Consider the following 14,730-nt stretch of genomic DNA (forward strand, 5'->3'; position numbering starts at 1 on the left):
CAAGAAGCAATCCAAATTGGCATCAACCTAATGCCAATTTTCAGCCAAGACCACCACCTTATCAACCAAGACCCCCATTTCAAAATCAAATGCATCACCAACAAAATTATCAACCACATTTCTAGCCAACTCAACCTCCTCATCAATCTCAATTCCAACCTCAAAACATGCATCAAGGAAGTAGTTCAAGCGGATCGGGAATGTCTTTGGAAGACATTGTTAAGAGTTTAGCCACAAGTACTCAAACATTTCAAAATGAGACCAAGGCGAGCATCAAGACTTTGGAGCAACAAATGACTCAACTCGCCACTTCTGTGAGTAAATTGGAGTCACAAGGCAAACTACCCGAGCAAACCGAGAAGAATCCAAAACATAGTGCATGTGCCATCACTTTGAGAAATGGCAAAGAATATGAAGGTCCTAAGATGATTGAAGAAGAAGAAGAGATGGAGCTAGAGAAAGAAGAAGAAAAGTCAAAAACACCTTCAAAGCAAGTTCCTATTGAAGCAAAAGTCACTCCTCCTCCATTTCCCTCAAGATTAAGCAAGTCAAAGCGTGAAAGGGAAGACAATGAAATCATGGAGATGTTTAGAAAAGTTGAGGTAAATATTCCTCTTATTGATGCCATCAAACAAGTCCCTAGGTATGCTAAATTTCTTAAGGAATTATGTACATCCAAGAAAAAGTTGAAAGGGAATGAAACTGTTAAAGTAGGAGAAAATGTGTCTGCAGTGTTACAGAAAAGACTACCTCAAAAATGTAAGGATCCGGGTGTTTTCACGGTTCCTTGCAAATTAGGTAATCTTCATGTTCCACGGGCTATGCTAGACCTTGGAGCTTCTATCAATGTTTTGCCATATTCCATTTTTAAAACTTTAAATATTGGCACATTGAAGAAGACCGGGGTAATCATTCAATTGGCTGATAGATCTTTAGTACATCCCAAAGGTGTGCTAGAAGATGTGTTAGTTCAAGTGAATGAATTAGTGTTTCCAGCAGATTTTTATGTCCTTGACATGGATGATGATGACTCACCAAATTTGAGTTCAATTCTCCTAGGAACACCCTTTTTGAAAACAGCCAGGACTAAAATTGATGTTTATGATGGTACATTATCCATGGAATTTGATGGGGAGGTGATAAATTTCAATATTTATGATGCTATGAGATATCCAAGTGATATTTCATCTTTGAATTTTGTGGATGTCATTGAACCATTGACAGAGGAATGTTTTGATTTGTCTAATCTTGATGTGTTAGCTCTCATTTTAGACAGGAATCTTCAAAAGGAAAGAGTGGAAAAACTTGCCAATCAATTTACAATTGATAAAGAGATTATGGAGGTTGTGTCTTGCATGGATGAGAAGAAGAAAATGAGGTTTGATGTTCCAAAGCTGAAAATACCAATGTCTAATGAGAAACTTGTTCCTTCTATTGTGCAGGCACCGGAATTGGAGCTCAAAACTTTACCCGAGCATCTCAAGTATGCATATCTTGGAGACAAAGAAACTTTGCCAGTGATCATCTCCACCAAGTTGTCAACAAAAGAAGAGGAAGAGCTTGTCACCACTTTGAAAGAGTATAAGGAAGCCATTGGGTGGACTATAGCCGACATCAAAGGGCTAAGTCCTTCGCTTTGCATGCACAAAATCCTTATGGAAGAAGATTACAAGCCTTCCCGATAAGCTCAAAGGCGTTTGAATCCTCCAATGATGGAGGTTGTGAAAAAGGAGATTTTGAAGTTGTTGAATGCAGGGATGATCTACCCTATATCAGATAGCAAGTGGGTAAGTCCGGTCCAAGTTGTGCCCAAGAAGACAGGTATTACCGTTACAAAGAATGACCAAGGTGAGTTAGTCCCCACCCGTGTGCAAAACGGGTGGAGAGTTTGCATTGATTATAGAAGACTCAATTCCTCAACCCGGAAAGACCATTTCCCACTTCCCTTCATTGATCAAATGTTGGAAAGGTTAGCGGGAAAAACACATTATTGTTGCTTGGATGGGTATTCCGGTTTCCATCAAATACCCGTTGCACCCGAGGACCAAGAAAAAACTACTTTCACATGTCCCTTTGGAACATTTGCATATAGGCGAATGCCTTTTGGACTTTGCAATGCTCCAGCCACTTTTCAAAGGTGCATGGTAAGTATTTTTTCGGAATTTGTTGAAGAAATCATTGAAGTTTTTATGGACGACTTCACAGTTTATGGTAATTCTTTTCATGAGTGTTTGGGTAATTTGAAAAAGATTTTGCAAAGATGTATTGAGACCAATCTTGTTTTGAATTATGAAAAGTGTCACTTTATGGTTGACAAAGGTCTCATACTAGGTCATATTGTGTCTTCTAAGGGTCTAGAAGTGGACAAAGCAAAAATAGATGTCATAAAATCTTTACCTTATCCCACTTGTGTTCGTGAGGTACGCTCATTTCTTGGTCATGCAGGATTTTATAGAAGGTTTATCAAAGATTTTTCCAAGATATCTCGTCCCATGTGTGAGCTCCTACAAAAAGATGCAGAATTCGAATTTTCCAAACAGTGCAAGCAAGCTTTTGATCAGTTGAAAGAGTTGTTGATAACAGCACCTATACTTCAATCACCGGATTGGAGTTTACCTTTTGAAATCATGTGTGATGCCAACAATCATGCAGTTGGTGCAGTATTAGGGCAAAGAAAAGATCGTGTTCCTAATGTCATTTACTATGCCTCAAAAACACTTGATAGTGCACAAGCCAACTACTCAACAACTGAAAAAGAATTGCTATCTATTGTCTTTGCTTTAGACAAATTTCGTCAATACCTGCTAGGTTCTAAAGTCATTGTTTATTCTGATCATGCAGCTATTAGGTATCTACTTGCAAAGAAGGATTCGAAGCCTAGACTCATTCGATGGGTATTACTCTTGCAAGAGTTTAACATCGAAATCAAAGACAAGAGCGGAAAGTCAAACCTTGTAGCTGATCATCTTAGCAGGATTGTTTCTCCCGATGACTCAACTCCCATTCATGATGCATTTCCCGATGAGGACCTATTTTCAGCAAAAGTTGCCCCGTGGTATGCCGATATTGTGAACTATATTGTTACAAATCAATTTCCACCAGATTTGACTCGATGGCAAAAAGACAAGATCAAGAAAGAAGCCAAGAGATATGTTTGGGATGAGCCATATTTGTGGAAATATTGTGCTGACCAAATGATTAGACGATGTGTGGATCAATATGAGGTACCTTCTATCTTAACATTTTGTCACTCTTATGCTTGTGGAGGACATTTTGGTCCTCAAAGGACTGCAAGAAAAGTTTTAGAGAGTGGATTTTACTGGCCAAGTATTTTCCATGACTCTTATGTCTTTTGTTCAAGTTGTGATAAATGTCAAAAGATGGGCTCTTTAAGCTCAAAGAATCAAATGCCCCTAAATCCCATTTTAGTTTGTGAAATTTTCGATGTTTGGGGCATTGATTTTATGGGGCCTTTTCCATCATCTTCAGGTTTTATTTATATTCTTTTGGCTGTGGACTATGTTTCCAAGTGGGTGGAAGCAAAGGCTACCCGTACTAACGATTCAAAAGTTGTGATAGATTTCTTGAAGGCTAACATTTTTTCCAGATTTGGTGTTCCAAAGGCCTTAATCAGTGATCGTGGTACACATTTTTGCAATCGTATGCTCGGGAGTGTTTTGAAGAAATATGGTGTTACTCATAAAGTTTCCACAGCATACCACCCACAAACAAATGGACAAGCCGAGGTGAGCAATCGACAAATCAAGGGCATTTTGGAGAAAACCGTGAATACAACAAGGAAAGATTGGAGTACACGCCTTGATGATGCTTTGTGGGCATACCGCACTGCATACAAAACTCCAATTGGAATGTCTCCATACCGTATTGTTTTTGGAAAGCCGTGTCGATTACCCGTTGAGTTGGAACATAGCAGTTCAACATGGATTTAAGTGAATCGGGAAAGAAGAGGAAGCTGGACATACAAGAACTTGAGGAAATCCGCAATGAAGCATATGAGAATGAGGTTCTTTATAAGGAAAAGACCAAAGCATTCCATGACAAGATGATTACACGCAAGGTATTTCACAAAGGTCAAAAGGTACTACTTTACCACTCGCGTTTTAAATTGATTCCTGGTAAATTAAGGTCCCGTTGGGTGGGACCATTTGTTGTCACTAATGTTTTTGAGCATGGTGCAATAGAAATCACAAGTGAGAAAACCGGGACGATTTTTAAGGTAAATGGTCAGCGTTTGAAGCCTTATTATGAAGGATTTCAAGTCAAGAATGAAGAGGTGGAGGAAGTAATGGATCCAAAGTATCAAGATTGACAAATAGTTGGGGTCCAGGTCGAGCCAACGACATTAAAAAGGGGCGGCTAACCGGGAGGCAACCCGGGGGTATTTTTGTCATTTCTTATATTTTCATTGTATTTTCTTTGTTTTCAAACTTCCAAGTTGTTTTTCATGCTAAAAGAGGGTTAAAAATCATTTTTCGGGCAGTAGAGGTTTAGCGGGTTGCAAATTCAAAAAGTGAAAAAATCAAAAAATTTTGGCCTTTACAGACATTTACACGGCCGTGTAAAATTATGCTTATGGTTTACACGGGCCGTGTAAACGACCAGCTACCGCAGTTAAAACTCTACATTTACACGGCCGTGTAAATTGTGCCCTTCTGTTTACACGGGCCGTGTAAACGTTAAAACAGAGCTGGTCGATTTTGAGGCTAAAACTCGATTTTTTTTAACTCATTCTTTTCACATAACCTGCGCTTTTTCTACTCCCTACTGCCCCCTTCGAAAAAACCCTTCAAAATACTCAATCTTCCTCAATTTTGCATCAAAAATCAAGCTCCAAGGTATGAAATTCTTCTCTTTTCTTCATCTTCTTTGTCTTCCACCTCTATTCCACCCTTTTCATGGCCGATTTTGGGGCTTTTGAGCAAAACCCTAGAATTTTTGAACTTCAAATCTCGACCTAATGCTTGAAATTTCTTGTAGGATAAGCTTGGGGAAAGCTTAGGGAAGCATTGGATATCACCCTACCACCATTTTCAAGCACAAATTGGTATAATTGTTCCAACTCTTTACTTGTGCATATACTTAGATTTTGGGGTGATTTTGGTGATTTTGGTGATATTGCTGTTTATTTTTGTGCATACTCTTGAGTTTAAATTGTCCTACATTGTGTGCAAAACTTTGTTGAATCCAATTTGACCATGGCCTCCCGTGGAAAAAGGGCTAGAATTGGGACCTCACATATGGGTGGTCAAGAGTCTAATGATGAACAAGACCAACATCCCATGGAAAACCCATATGAATTTGGTCTTATTTTTGAGACCAATCAACAAAACATTTTGTATGCAAGCCTTATTGGAAGAGTAATGGCGGCTCAAAAATTTGTGGACATCCAAGCCCTCAAAGACCTTCATATCTATAAAGGTGTCCACAAGCTCTTCAAGAACATTGGTTGGGAAGGGCTATTGAATCTACATGCAGTCAGTTATCAAACACCTATGTTGGAATTCTTGTCATCCATCACTTTCGATTACCAAACACACATCCTCACTTTCCGTTTGCTCAATCAATCACATAGAATTCATGTTGATACTCTCTGTGATATTATTGGTGCCCCAAAAGCGAAAAGAGATGTATATACAGCAAAAGGAAGAAGAAATGTTGTATTTGAGCGCGAGTGTGGAACGTTTTGGAGAACTATCTCTTGTGAAGATGAGTTTCAGTCAGGCACAACAAAAGCTTCTAGCATTATTCATCCGGTTCTGAAGGTCACCCACCGGATTATTGCTTCTCTCTTATTTCCTCAAGAAGAGATTAGCAAAGCAAACAAAAAAGAATTAGAAGTTTTGTGGTGCATGATTAACAAGCCCGAGGAAGTCCCTCATTTTGGGTGTTGGGTAGTTCAGAAAATGCTCAGAAATGCCCTGAGCAATGGTGGCCAGCTACATTGTGGAGGCATGGTATCTATTATAGCTGAACATCTTGGCCTCCATCTACCCAACAATCCAACCAATATAATTACGGGCCGCACTCGTTTATCACTTGAGGTTTTGGAAATCATGCATCTCTTTCACTGTCATCCCAATGGGGATGTTCATTGGACAGTCGATGGTAAAGAATATTTACGCGTCGATAACCGAAATAAGAAAATATTAGTCTTGGCCAATGACATCCCTTCTACCAATTGGCACCTCCAATCCAACTTGGGTGTTACTGCTGCCCGTAGACCTTCAACCACCACTTCTACTCCTCCTGCTCCTACTGCTGGTGCCTCTAGCTCATCTCGCCCCATTCCTTTTCCTGAACACAATCTTTACATGGGCGAGTTTGCACGCTTGAACTACCGTTACACCAGCATACAGCAGGAAGTCGGAGAAATTTATACGGGTGTCGCTGAAATCACTTCTGAATTTCAGGACTACCGTAACTTGCAAGAAGAGCGTTGGGCCCAACAAGAACTGCGGTGGGCTGAGCAGGATCAGAGATGGATCGTTCAAGAGCAGCATAACCGCAACGTTCATCATTTGATGAGCGATATCCATCGAGTTCTTGTGCTCCCCACACAGCAGCAGCAACCATCATCATCCCAACCCCAATGGCCTCCATACTATCCTGCAGATTATCCTTCGCAGTTCCCTCCATATCCACCGCCCGGTCCTCAATAGGCCGACTATGCCTCTCTCCAAGCATCGAGGACGATGTTATATTTTAAGCTTGGGGAGGGGCATCCATCCATGCATAAATTTCGTTGCATGTAGGTTGCATTAATTTTGTACATATTGCATTAATTTTTATTTTCTTGTTCATTTTTCTGCATAGAAAATTTTTCAAAAACCAAAAAGATTTTCTTTCTATTCTAATTTTTATTATTTACTTTGCATTTTGTTTGCATCTAAATTTTTGCATTGCATTCTTTGAAAAAAAAAACAATTGATCCAATCCCAAGCAACCGAATCTTTTCGAAACAGTTGAGCTGGTAAATGAGTCATGTGCCTTGAGATTAGACTTGCTCTTTTTATTGAAAATCTAAAAGCAAGTTAATCGCACACGAACACACCTCCCGAAGCTACTTGTGCAAAAAAGAAAGTGAGAAGATTGTCAACATTTGAGCATAACAGCAGGTATGAGTCGATTCTTTAGGACATATGACTGGTCTTATGAGTAGTAAGTGCTCAATTGAACTTAAACTGCCAAAAAAAATGCAAAATTTCAATGTCCCGAGCCTTCCAGCGCTCTAAAAAGTCCTTTCTACTCATTCCCTTTTATATACCCTGCTTGGGGACATAGCTTTCAACTATACTTACGGGTCTTTGCATGTTAACCTTTAGTCCCCTGAAAAATGTCTTAAAAGTCCTCACGGTAATAAACCGTGAGATGTCCCACAATAGAAAAGTCAAGGACGAAAATATAAAGAAATTGGCCAAATAAATAAATAAATAAATTAATAAGAGTGTTATGTGTTAACTTAGATATTTGTATATGTGTTACTTTAAAAAAAAAAAAAAAAAAAAAAAAAAAAAAAAAAAAACTATTATTAAGTTAATCTGTGACCTTTGGGATTCGAACAAGTAAACTCTGAGGGGTGTTTTACACCTAATCGCCTAAAGCTAAATTGTTTGGGACTGATTGAGTTGAAAATTCGTTACATGGGTTCCATAGAAAGTCATGAACTTAATAATAGCAAATAAAGCTAATCTGTGGCCTTTGAGGTTCGGGCAAGTAAACCCGAGGGATCTCTTTAAATCTAGCACACTAAGGTCATTTGATTTGGATGTGTTGGTTGGAAGCCCGTTACACGGATTTCAAAGAAAGCCATGAGCTTTATTTGTAAAAAAACTTAATTAAGAAGTTTGTATATAATTGTGTTTATAGTTTAATTGAATATTGTGTTTAGGAAAAATACTTGGCTGTCAAAAGATTCCCTTGGACTTGGATTTGAACTTATGACATTGGACTGAATGTTAATTACTTTGACTGGTGTAAGTGGTTTGAAGTTTGTAACCAATCTGGATAAATATTAGGGAATTTTTAGAAAAGATTTTTCAGAAAAAGATTGTTGTTGATCAACAAATAGCTGGAATCGGGCATTGTTATATTTTATGAAACAAAGATGGTTGAGCATGTTTTGTCACATATAATTTCACGAGAGTAAGACCATAATTTGTTCCAAGAATTCACTTGATGATATTGAAAGGGAAAAAGTGTTGTGATCTTTGATTCTGTTGAGTTGTATTAGGGAGTGGCTAAAGTCTTATTTCTATTATCATATAATATTTTGAGACTAAAGCCAAGTTGACTCAAGGCATGACAGGTACATTCTCAACTATGGTACAAAACAGGGTAATTGGGTTGGATATTTTCATGTTTGTTTTGATTTCATGCATTAAGTTTCAAATAGTTTTAACTTTAATTTTCTTTTCTTCTATTCTATTTTATTTTCTCTAGTTTAAATCTTCTTGTTCTTTCTTGAGGACAAGAAAGGTTCAAGCTTGGGGAGATTTGTTAGATGCATTTCATGCATTCATTTTGTACTTTTAGTTCATAAAAGTGCATTGCATTTAGGTTTAAACTCATGCATTTTGCATATTTTTTCGGGATTTTTCATGATGCAATTCCATTCACACACTTTTATGATATTTCAGGGACTTTTGAAGGTTGGATCTTGATGGAGGAAGTTAAAAAGAGTTGGAGACAAAGTTTCAGAAGTTTTGGAGCATTGAAGAGAGAGAGAATGAAGAAATGAAGATTTGAGCCTTTCAGACATTTACACGGCCGTGTAAATGATGGCTTATATTTTACACGGGCCGTGTAAACGCATATGCAAGAGCATTCTACTTTTCTTGTTTACACGGTCGTGTAAATGGCACCCTTTAATTTATACGGGCCGTGTAAACGTCTCGACAGTTTTTAAAGTAGTTTTACTCTCACTTAATGGGGACAATCAGTTTTGTTGGAGGTTAGGTCGGATTTTGGGCAGAGAGAAGGCGATTTTCAGAGCTTTTGGAAGTAGATTAACACTTGGAAACACTTTAATTTTCTTTTTTGTAAGTCAATTTGAAGTTTGAACTTGTTTGATTTGTAGTTTAACCTAGACATGTGTGGTTGATTTCATTATCATTTCCGAATCTGAATTCTTAAGTATGTGTTGTTAGGTTGTAACTTGAACTTGATTTGTGTTTAACATCTAGTAATCTTTGATTTGATCTTAATCATGTGTTTGGTTAGTTCTCTTTTTCACTTGATCAATGAACTAGGGTTCTTATCAATCTAGTTAATCAAATTATGAAATTCGTATATGTTTTATGATTTGATGTTAGTAACACACACTTACTTGGTTGTAATTAGATCAAAATTAGTGCAATCAAAGATTAAATGTTTATATTCCCAAGCTTAAGAGGAATGTTAAACATTGTTGGTAATTAGTGCAAAAACTTAATGTCATTTAATGATTTGATGCAAGAACTTATTTGAATTGAATCAATTAAATGAAGTTTTATTTGAAGAGCTTGTTTTGAATAAAATACTTTTGCCAATTTGGATATTAGAGTTTATTAATATCTAACTTACCAACCTAGATTGAACATGAGTTATAATCATATTACATCTTTCAACATAATACATGTATAAGAATCAGAATCGGAAATGTACTTCTTTTACTGCGTTTTGTTATCAATCTTTCTTATTTATGAAGTTTAATTCAAGTTCAAACACAATCCCCCATTTTAATATTATTTGTATTATGTGTGAAAATATGGCAAGATAAGAAGTCCTGTATTCCTGTGGACCGACCCTGCTTACTCTATACTATCTTTAGTATAAGAAATAGCAGTGACTTGAGCTTTATTAATATTATTTTATCCCATTATTTGTTGGTTTGACACCCAAACATATGACAACCAAGTTTGGAATTTGGTTGATAATGTACCAGGTCGTAAGACGGTCGGGTGCAAGTGGATCTTCAAGAAGAAGACAGACATGGATGGGAAAGTGCACACTTACAAAGCGCGATTGGTCGCAAAGGGCTTTACTCAAACTCCTGGAGTTGACTATGATGAGACCTTTTCGCCAGTTGCCAAAATAAAGTCTATTAGGGTAATGCTCGCAATAGCTGCGTTTCATGATTATGAAATCTGGCAGATGGAAGTAAAAACCGCTTTCCTAAATGGGAAGTTAGCTGAGGATGTTTACATGAATCAGCCAGAGGGCTTCGTCGATGCGAAGCATCCAAATAGAGTGTGCAAGCTTGAGAAATCCATTTATGGATTAAAGCAAGCATCTCGCAGATGGAATCTTTGTTTTGACGAGAAAGTCAAAGAGTTTGGTTTTCTGCGAAACGAGGATGAGTCATGTATGTATGTCAAGGCCAGTGGGAGTATAGTGAGCTTCCTCGTATTGTATGTCGATGACATACTACTCATAGGAAACGACATCCCAACCTTGCAGGAGGTAAAGTCCTGGCTTGGGAAGTGTTTCGCTATGAAGGACCTCGGAGAAGCTGCATATATTCTGGGAATAAGGATAGTGAGAGACAGAAGTAAGAGACTGATAGGACTCAGTCAGGATACATACTTGGAAAAGGTACTAAAACGTTTTAGTATGGAAAATTCCAAGAAAGGGGAGTTACCAATCCAATGCAATACCAAACTGAGTAAGACTCATAGCCCAAGTACAGAGGCAGAGATAGCAGATATGAGCCGAGTATCTTACGCTTCCGCAATTGGCTCGATTATGTACGCTATGACCTGTACTCGCCCTGATGTGGCCTTCGCTTTGAGCATGGTCAGCAGATATCAAGGGAACCCTGGTAGAGCACATTGGATTGCTGTCAAGAATATTCTTAAGTACCTACGAAGGACCAAGGAATGGTTTCTAGTCCTCGGTGGGAGTGATGACTTAAGGGTGCGAGGGTACAGTGACGCTAGTTTCCAGACGGACCGGGATAATTACCGATCACAGTCGGGCTGGGTCTTTACCCTGAATGGAGGAGCAGTGACTTGGAAGAGTTCCAAGCAAGAGACCGTAGCTGATTCAACGTGCGAATCGGAGTATATTGCAGCAAGCGAAGCGTCAAAGGAGGCTATATGGTTAAAGAACTTCATAGGAGACCTTGGAGTTGTGCCAACCATAAAGGAGCCCATGGAAATTTTCTGTGATAATGAAGGAGCGGTTGCCTTGACCAAGGAACCAAGGGATCATGGCAGATCTAGACATATCGACAGGAAATATCATTTTATTAGACATCGGGTAGAAGAGGGACTCCTCGTTGTGAAGAGGGTATCGTCAGAAGATAACTCAGCAGATCCCCTTACGAAGGGACTGATTAGGGTCAAGCATTTGAAGCACGCTAGGAGCATTGGGCTAAAGGACAATATTAGTTTAGATTAGATAGGTAGGAAACTTGTAATAGATAATTTTATATTCAACATTTGATGATTAAATAAAGGTGTTTTATTTATAAGAAAGTTACTATCCTATGTTGATTATTTATCTATTGTTTCAATTTTGCATGTTTTGACTTCCTGAATAATAAGATTATTCGAACAGTCCACAATCGATCATATGTTGGAAGTAAATATGAAAGAAGATTGTCATAAATTAGTTTGTAGATTGTCTAAAAGGTTTTAGACATAGCAAAGGTTTGCTGCAAAGTTTATGAGTGCTTATGAAATATGTTTTGAGCATTGGAATAAACCCGCACTTGCTAGTATCACTTCTTGAATGTTATCATAAGTGATCGCAAGATGATAATATCATATAATCTTAAAACCTAGAGATATGGTTGTTGTTTGCTAGTTGATTATATATTGATAATACGAAAACACATCAGTAACTTGATGTTATAAAACGTATTATTGTGTGTAACTTAGCTAGTAGATAATAAGAGCATATAAGTCAAAGTTTATCTGTTCCTTTTATTATAAGAGGATAAAAGCGATATCTTGGCCACTCGATGATTTGGTTTGACTTATGTGTCGGGCCCGGTCAGGATAATGTTGATGTGTTCAACTGAATTCTATGTCGAACGAATCAAAGATCGAGAAACAGAATGCTAGACAATAAGTATTGTCTGCATGATATCTAGAACAGAGGATTATAGGATCCCTTATCTGAAGGACAGGATTTTGATCAGAGTGACAGAAGCGTATAAGAGCTACGATTGCTAATCGGATTCTGAAGACGTATGTGAGATATAGTTACTAGACTTATTCAAGTGGGAGACTGTTGGATTAGTGTCTAAGCCCGTACTATATTTGGTATGTACTTGACCCGGTTGTGCATGGTCCTTCTGGGTTGCCTTCACCAAAGCAACTTGACAAGGTAATTTGATATGAGAGAGAGGATATTATGGTTTATTAGTATATTATAAGAATAATATATTAAAGGAGAAATCATATTTATTTAATTATTATTAGTCATAAATTAATTAGGAATTAATTTGGTGACTAAAAGAGATTAATTAAATAAAGGGGTATAAACTGTCAAATGTGTGATAGTTGGATTTTGGGCTAGGAAACCTAATGGACAAGAGGGGGAACGAAAATATGATGAAAGGATCATCATATTTCGTCCAAGGCCCTATTCCAGAAGGTTCCTTGGGCTGCTTGGTGGCTAAGCTGTCCATTAGGGTTTAGACTGAAACCCTAGTAGCCTGCAAGTATAAATATGACCCCTAGGCTATGGAAATCGGCTAGACATTATTCCAAGAGAAACCCTAGGCCGATTTCTAGCATCCTCCCTCCTCTCTCTTATTGCCTTCTTGCTACTTGGTGTTTGTGATCCATTAGAGGAATTACAATTGTGATTCTAAGCTCAAGCAAAGAAGATTCAAGCTATTTGAAGAGGTAAACATCTAGATCTGATGTTGTTTGTTATTTTGATAATATGTATGCTAGTTTAGGGTTTGCAAGACTTGGATTCAAAGCATGTACAATAGAGAAACCTAGATCCAAGCATTAGGGTTTGTATGAGCACATAGGATTGTTTCTTATGCATAAAACTCATCAGTTAAGTCCAAGTTAGTGTGTCGGTTAACCACACACGCCCCACCAACGACTTAAACAAAGTGTAAAGTGTAATTTCATGGATTAGCACCTTATTCACATTTTCCTAAAGTAACTAAGATTGGGAATTTAATAAAAGCATTTAGTTACTTTATAATATTCATCATACTTTTAATGAGAATTTATAAGTCCTTGTCTTACCCGTTCGGCTAACGACCCTCCACCGATCAAGGAAGCGGTGGGTGAGAGTGGACACCCATTAAGTTGCCATTTTATAGGCAACAACCTTATACCCCCATTATAGACCGGCTTCGTGAATGAGGCGTACTAGCGGTAAGACGACTTGACGTTATATATATATATATATATATATATATATATATATATATATATATATATATATATATATATATATATATATATATTAGTAACTTATAATATTATAAAGTATAAGGGTTGAATTTTAACTTTTAAAATTCTAAGGGTTGGAACTAAAGTTTTAATCAAGACTTTACATGTTCCAAAACTTGAGGGCAAGTTTTGTAAACTTCCAAAACTTTTCATTTCTTATAGCTTATGAATTAATTGAGTAATAAAAATGAAGACTCTTCATTTTTATAACTCTTGTGTTCTTTTAATGGCTTTAATAAAAGTGAGACTTTTGGTTTTCCATAACTTGAGGACAAGTTATGGACTCCATTAAAACACATTATGATCATGAATTAAACTACCATGAAGGTTACAAACAATTCCTATGATCATCTAATCTTCATAAGTTCAAGAACATGAATATGAACACTTTCAAGAATCAAAAATTACACTTAAAAAAAACTTGTAATTTTAATAATTGCCATTGTAAATGGATTAGCATAAACATTACACCATCTAAAACAAGCTTTAAAACATCAAAACAGTTTAGGGTAATGTTTCTAGTCCATTTCCAGCAACAAATGTGCAAACTTTCATACGAGCAGAAAACAGAAAAACGATTTTTTTTCAAGCTGTTTGCACACAAAAAAAAACAACAAACAAACCTAGGCTCTGACACCACTGATGGGTTTTGAGCATTCTAACACTTCCTAAGTGTACATGCAACCCTAATAACCTTGGATCTATGTTTGTCTAATAATCATGCAAAGTTGAATTCCAAGGTTATATTCCTATCTAGCATACATGGGGAACATTTTTAACTTGAATGAAAGATAGAATAACTTACCTTGTTGTTGATTATGATCCTTGAAACCTTGTGAGCCTAGCACCCCAAGTGTGATGCCTCAAATGCTTCACACAACACCAAATGCAAAGGAGTAAACTTTGAGAGAATCTTACACTTTCAAAATCGTCTCTAGCCCTCTTGTTTCTTAGTGTAGCCAATTTTGGTGGAGAATGAGTTTCTTATATAGTGTTGACACATCTAGGGTTACACCATGTAAACCCTAATGTGTCATGACTCTTCATTTCCATGACCCATGGGTTTGTAACTCCCATGGAGCATCCATGGAGCATCCTATGGGTGGAACCCAACTTGATAATCCATGGAGCCTTTTAGCCCACTATATAAGATATGGAAGATTTACATAATCTACCCATATATTTAATTAGTTATCTTTTGATCACTTAATTAATTCTAAATTAATTCTTGATCAAACTAATTAAATAATATTATTAATATATTAGAACTTATAATATATTAATAAAACATAAGTGTTATTTC

General features: G+C 37.2%; 1 protein-coding gene across 1 annotated transcript; it reads left to right on the top strand.

The window, feature by feature from the left end:
- The first annotated feature begins 578 nt into the window (after nt 1–578).
- Nucleotides 579–1,685, top strand: LOC145163938 (uncharacterized). The gene has a single exon (XM_079082674.1). It carries the CDS (start codon nt 579–581, stop codon nt 1,683–1,685), a length of 1,107 nt encoding a protein of 368 aa, XP_078938800.1.
- The last annotated feature ends 13,045 nt before the right edge of the window (nt 1,686–14,730 follow it).

This window comes from Lactuca virosa, chromosome 3 (genome assembly GCF_052849685.1).
Source record: "Lactuca virosa cultivar CGN04683 chromosome 3, Lactuca_virosa_CGN04683_v6, whole genome shotgun sequence".
NCBI classification, from domain to species: Eukaryota; Viridiplantae; Streptophyta; class Magnoliopsida; order Asterales; family Asteraceae; genus Lactuca; species Lactuca virosa.

Coding starts and splice junctions, on each gene's coding strand:
- LOC145163938 (XM_079082674.1), top strand. CDS start 579: ATGGAGATGTTTAGAAAAGTTGAGGTAAATATTCCTCTTATTGATGCC.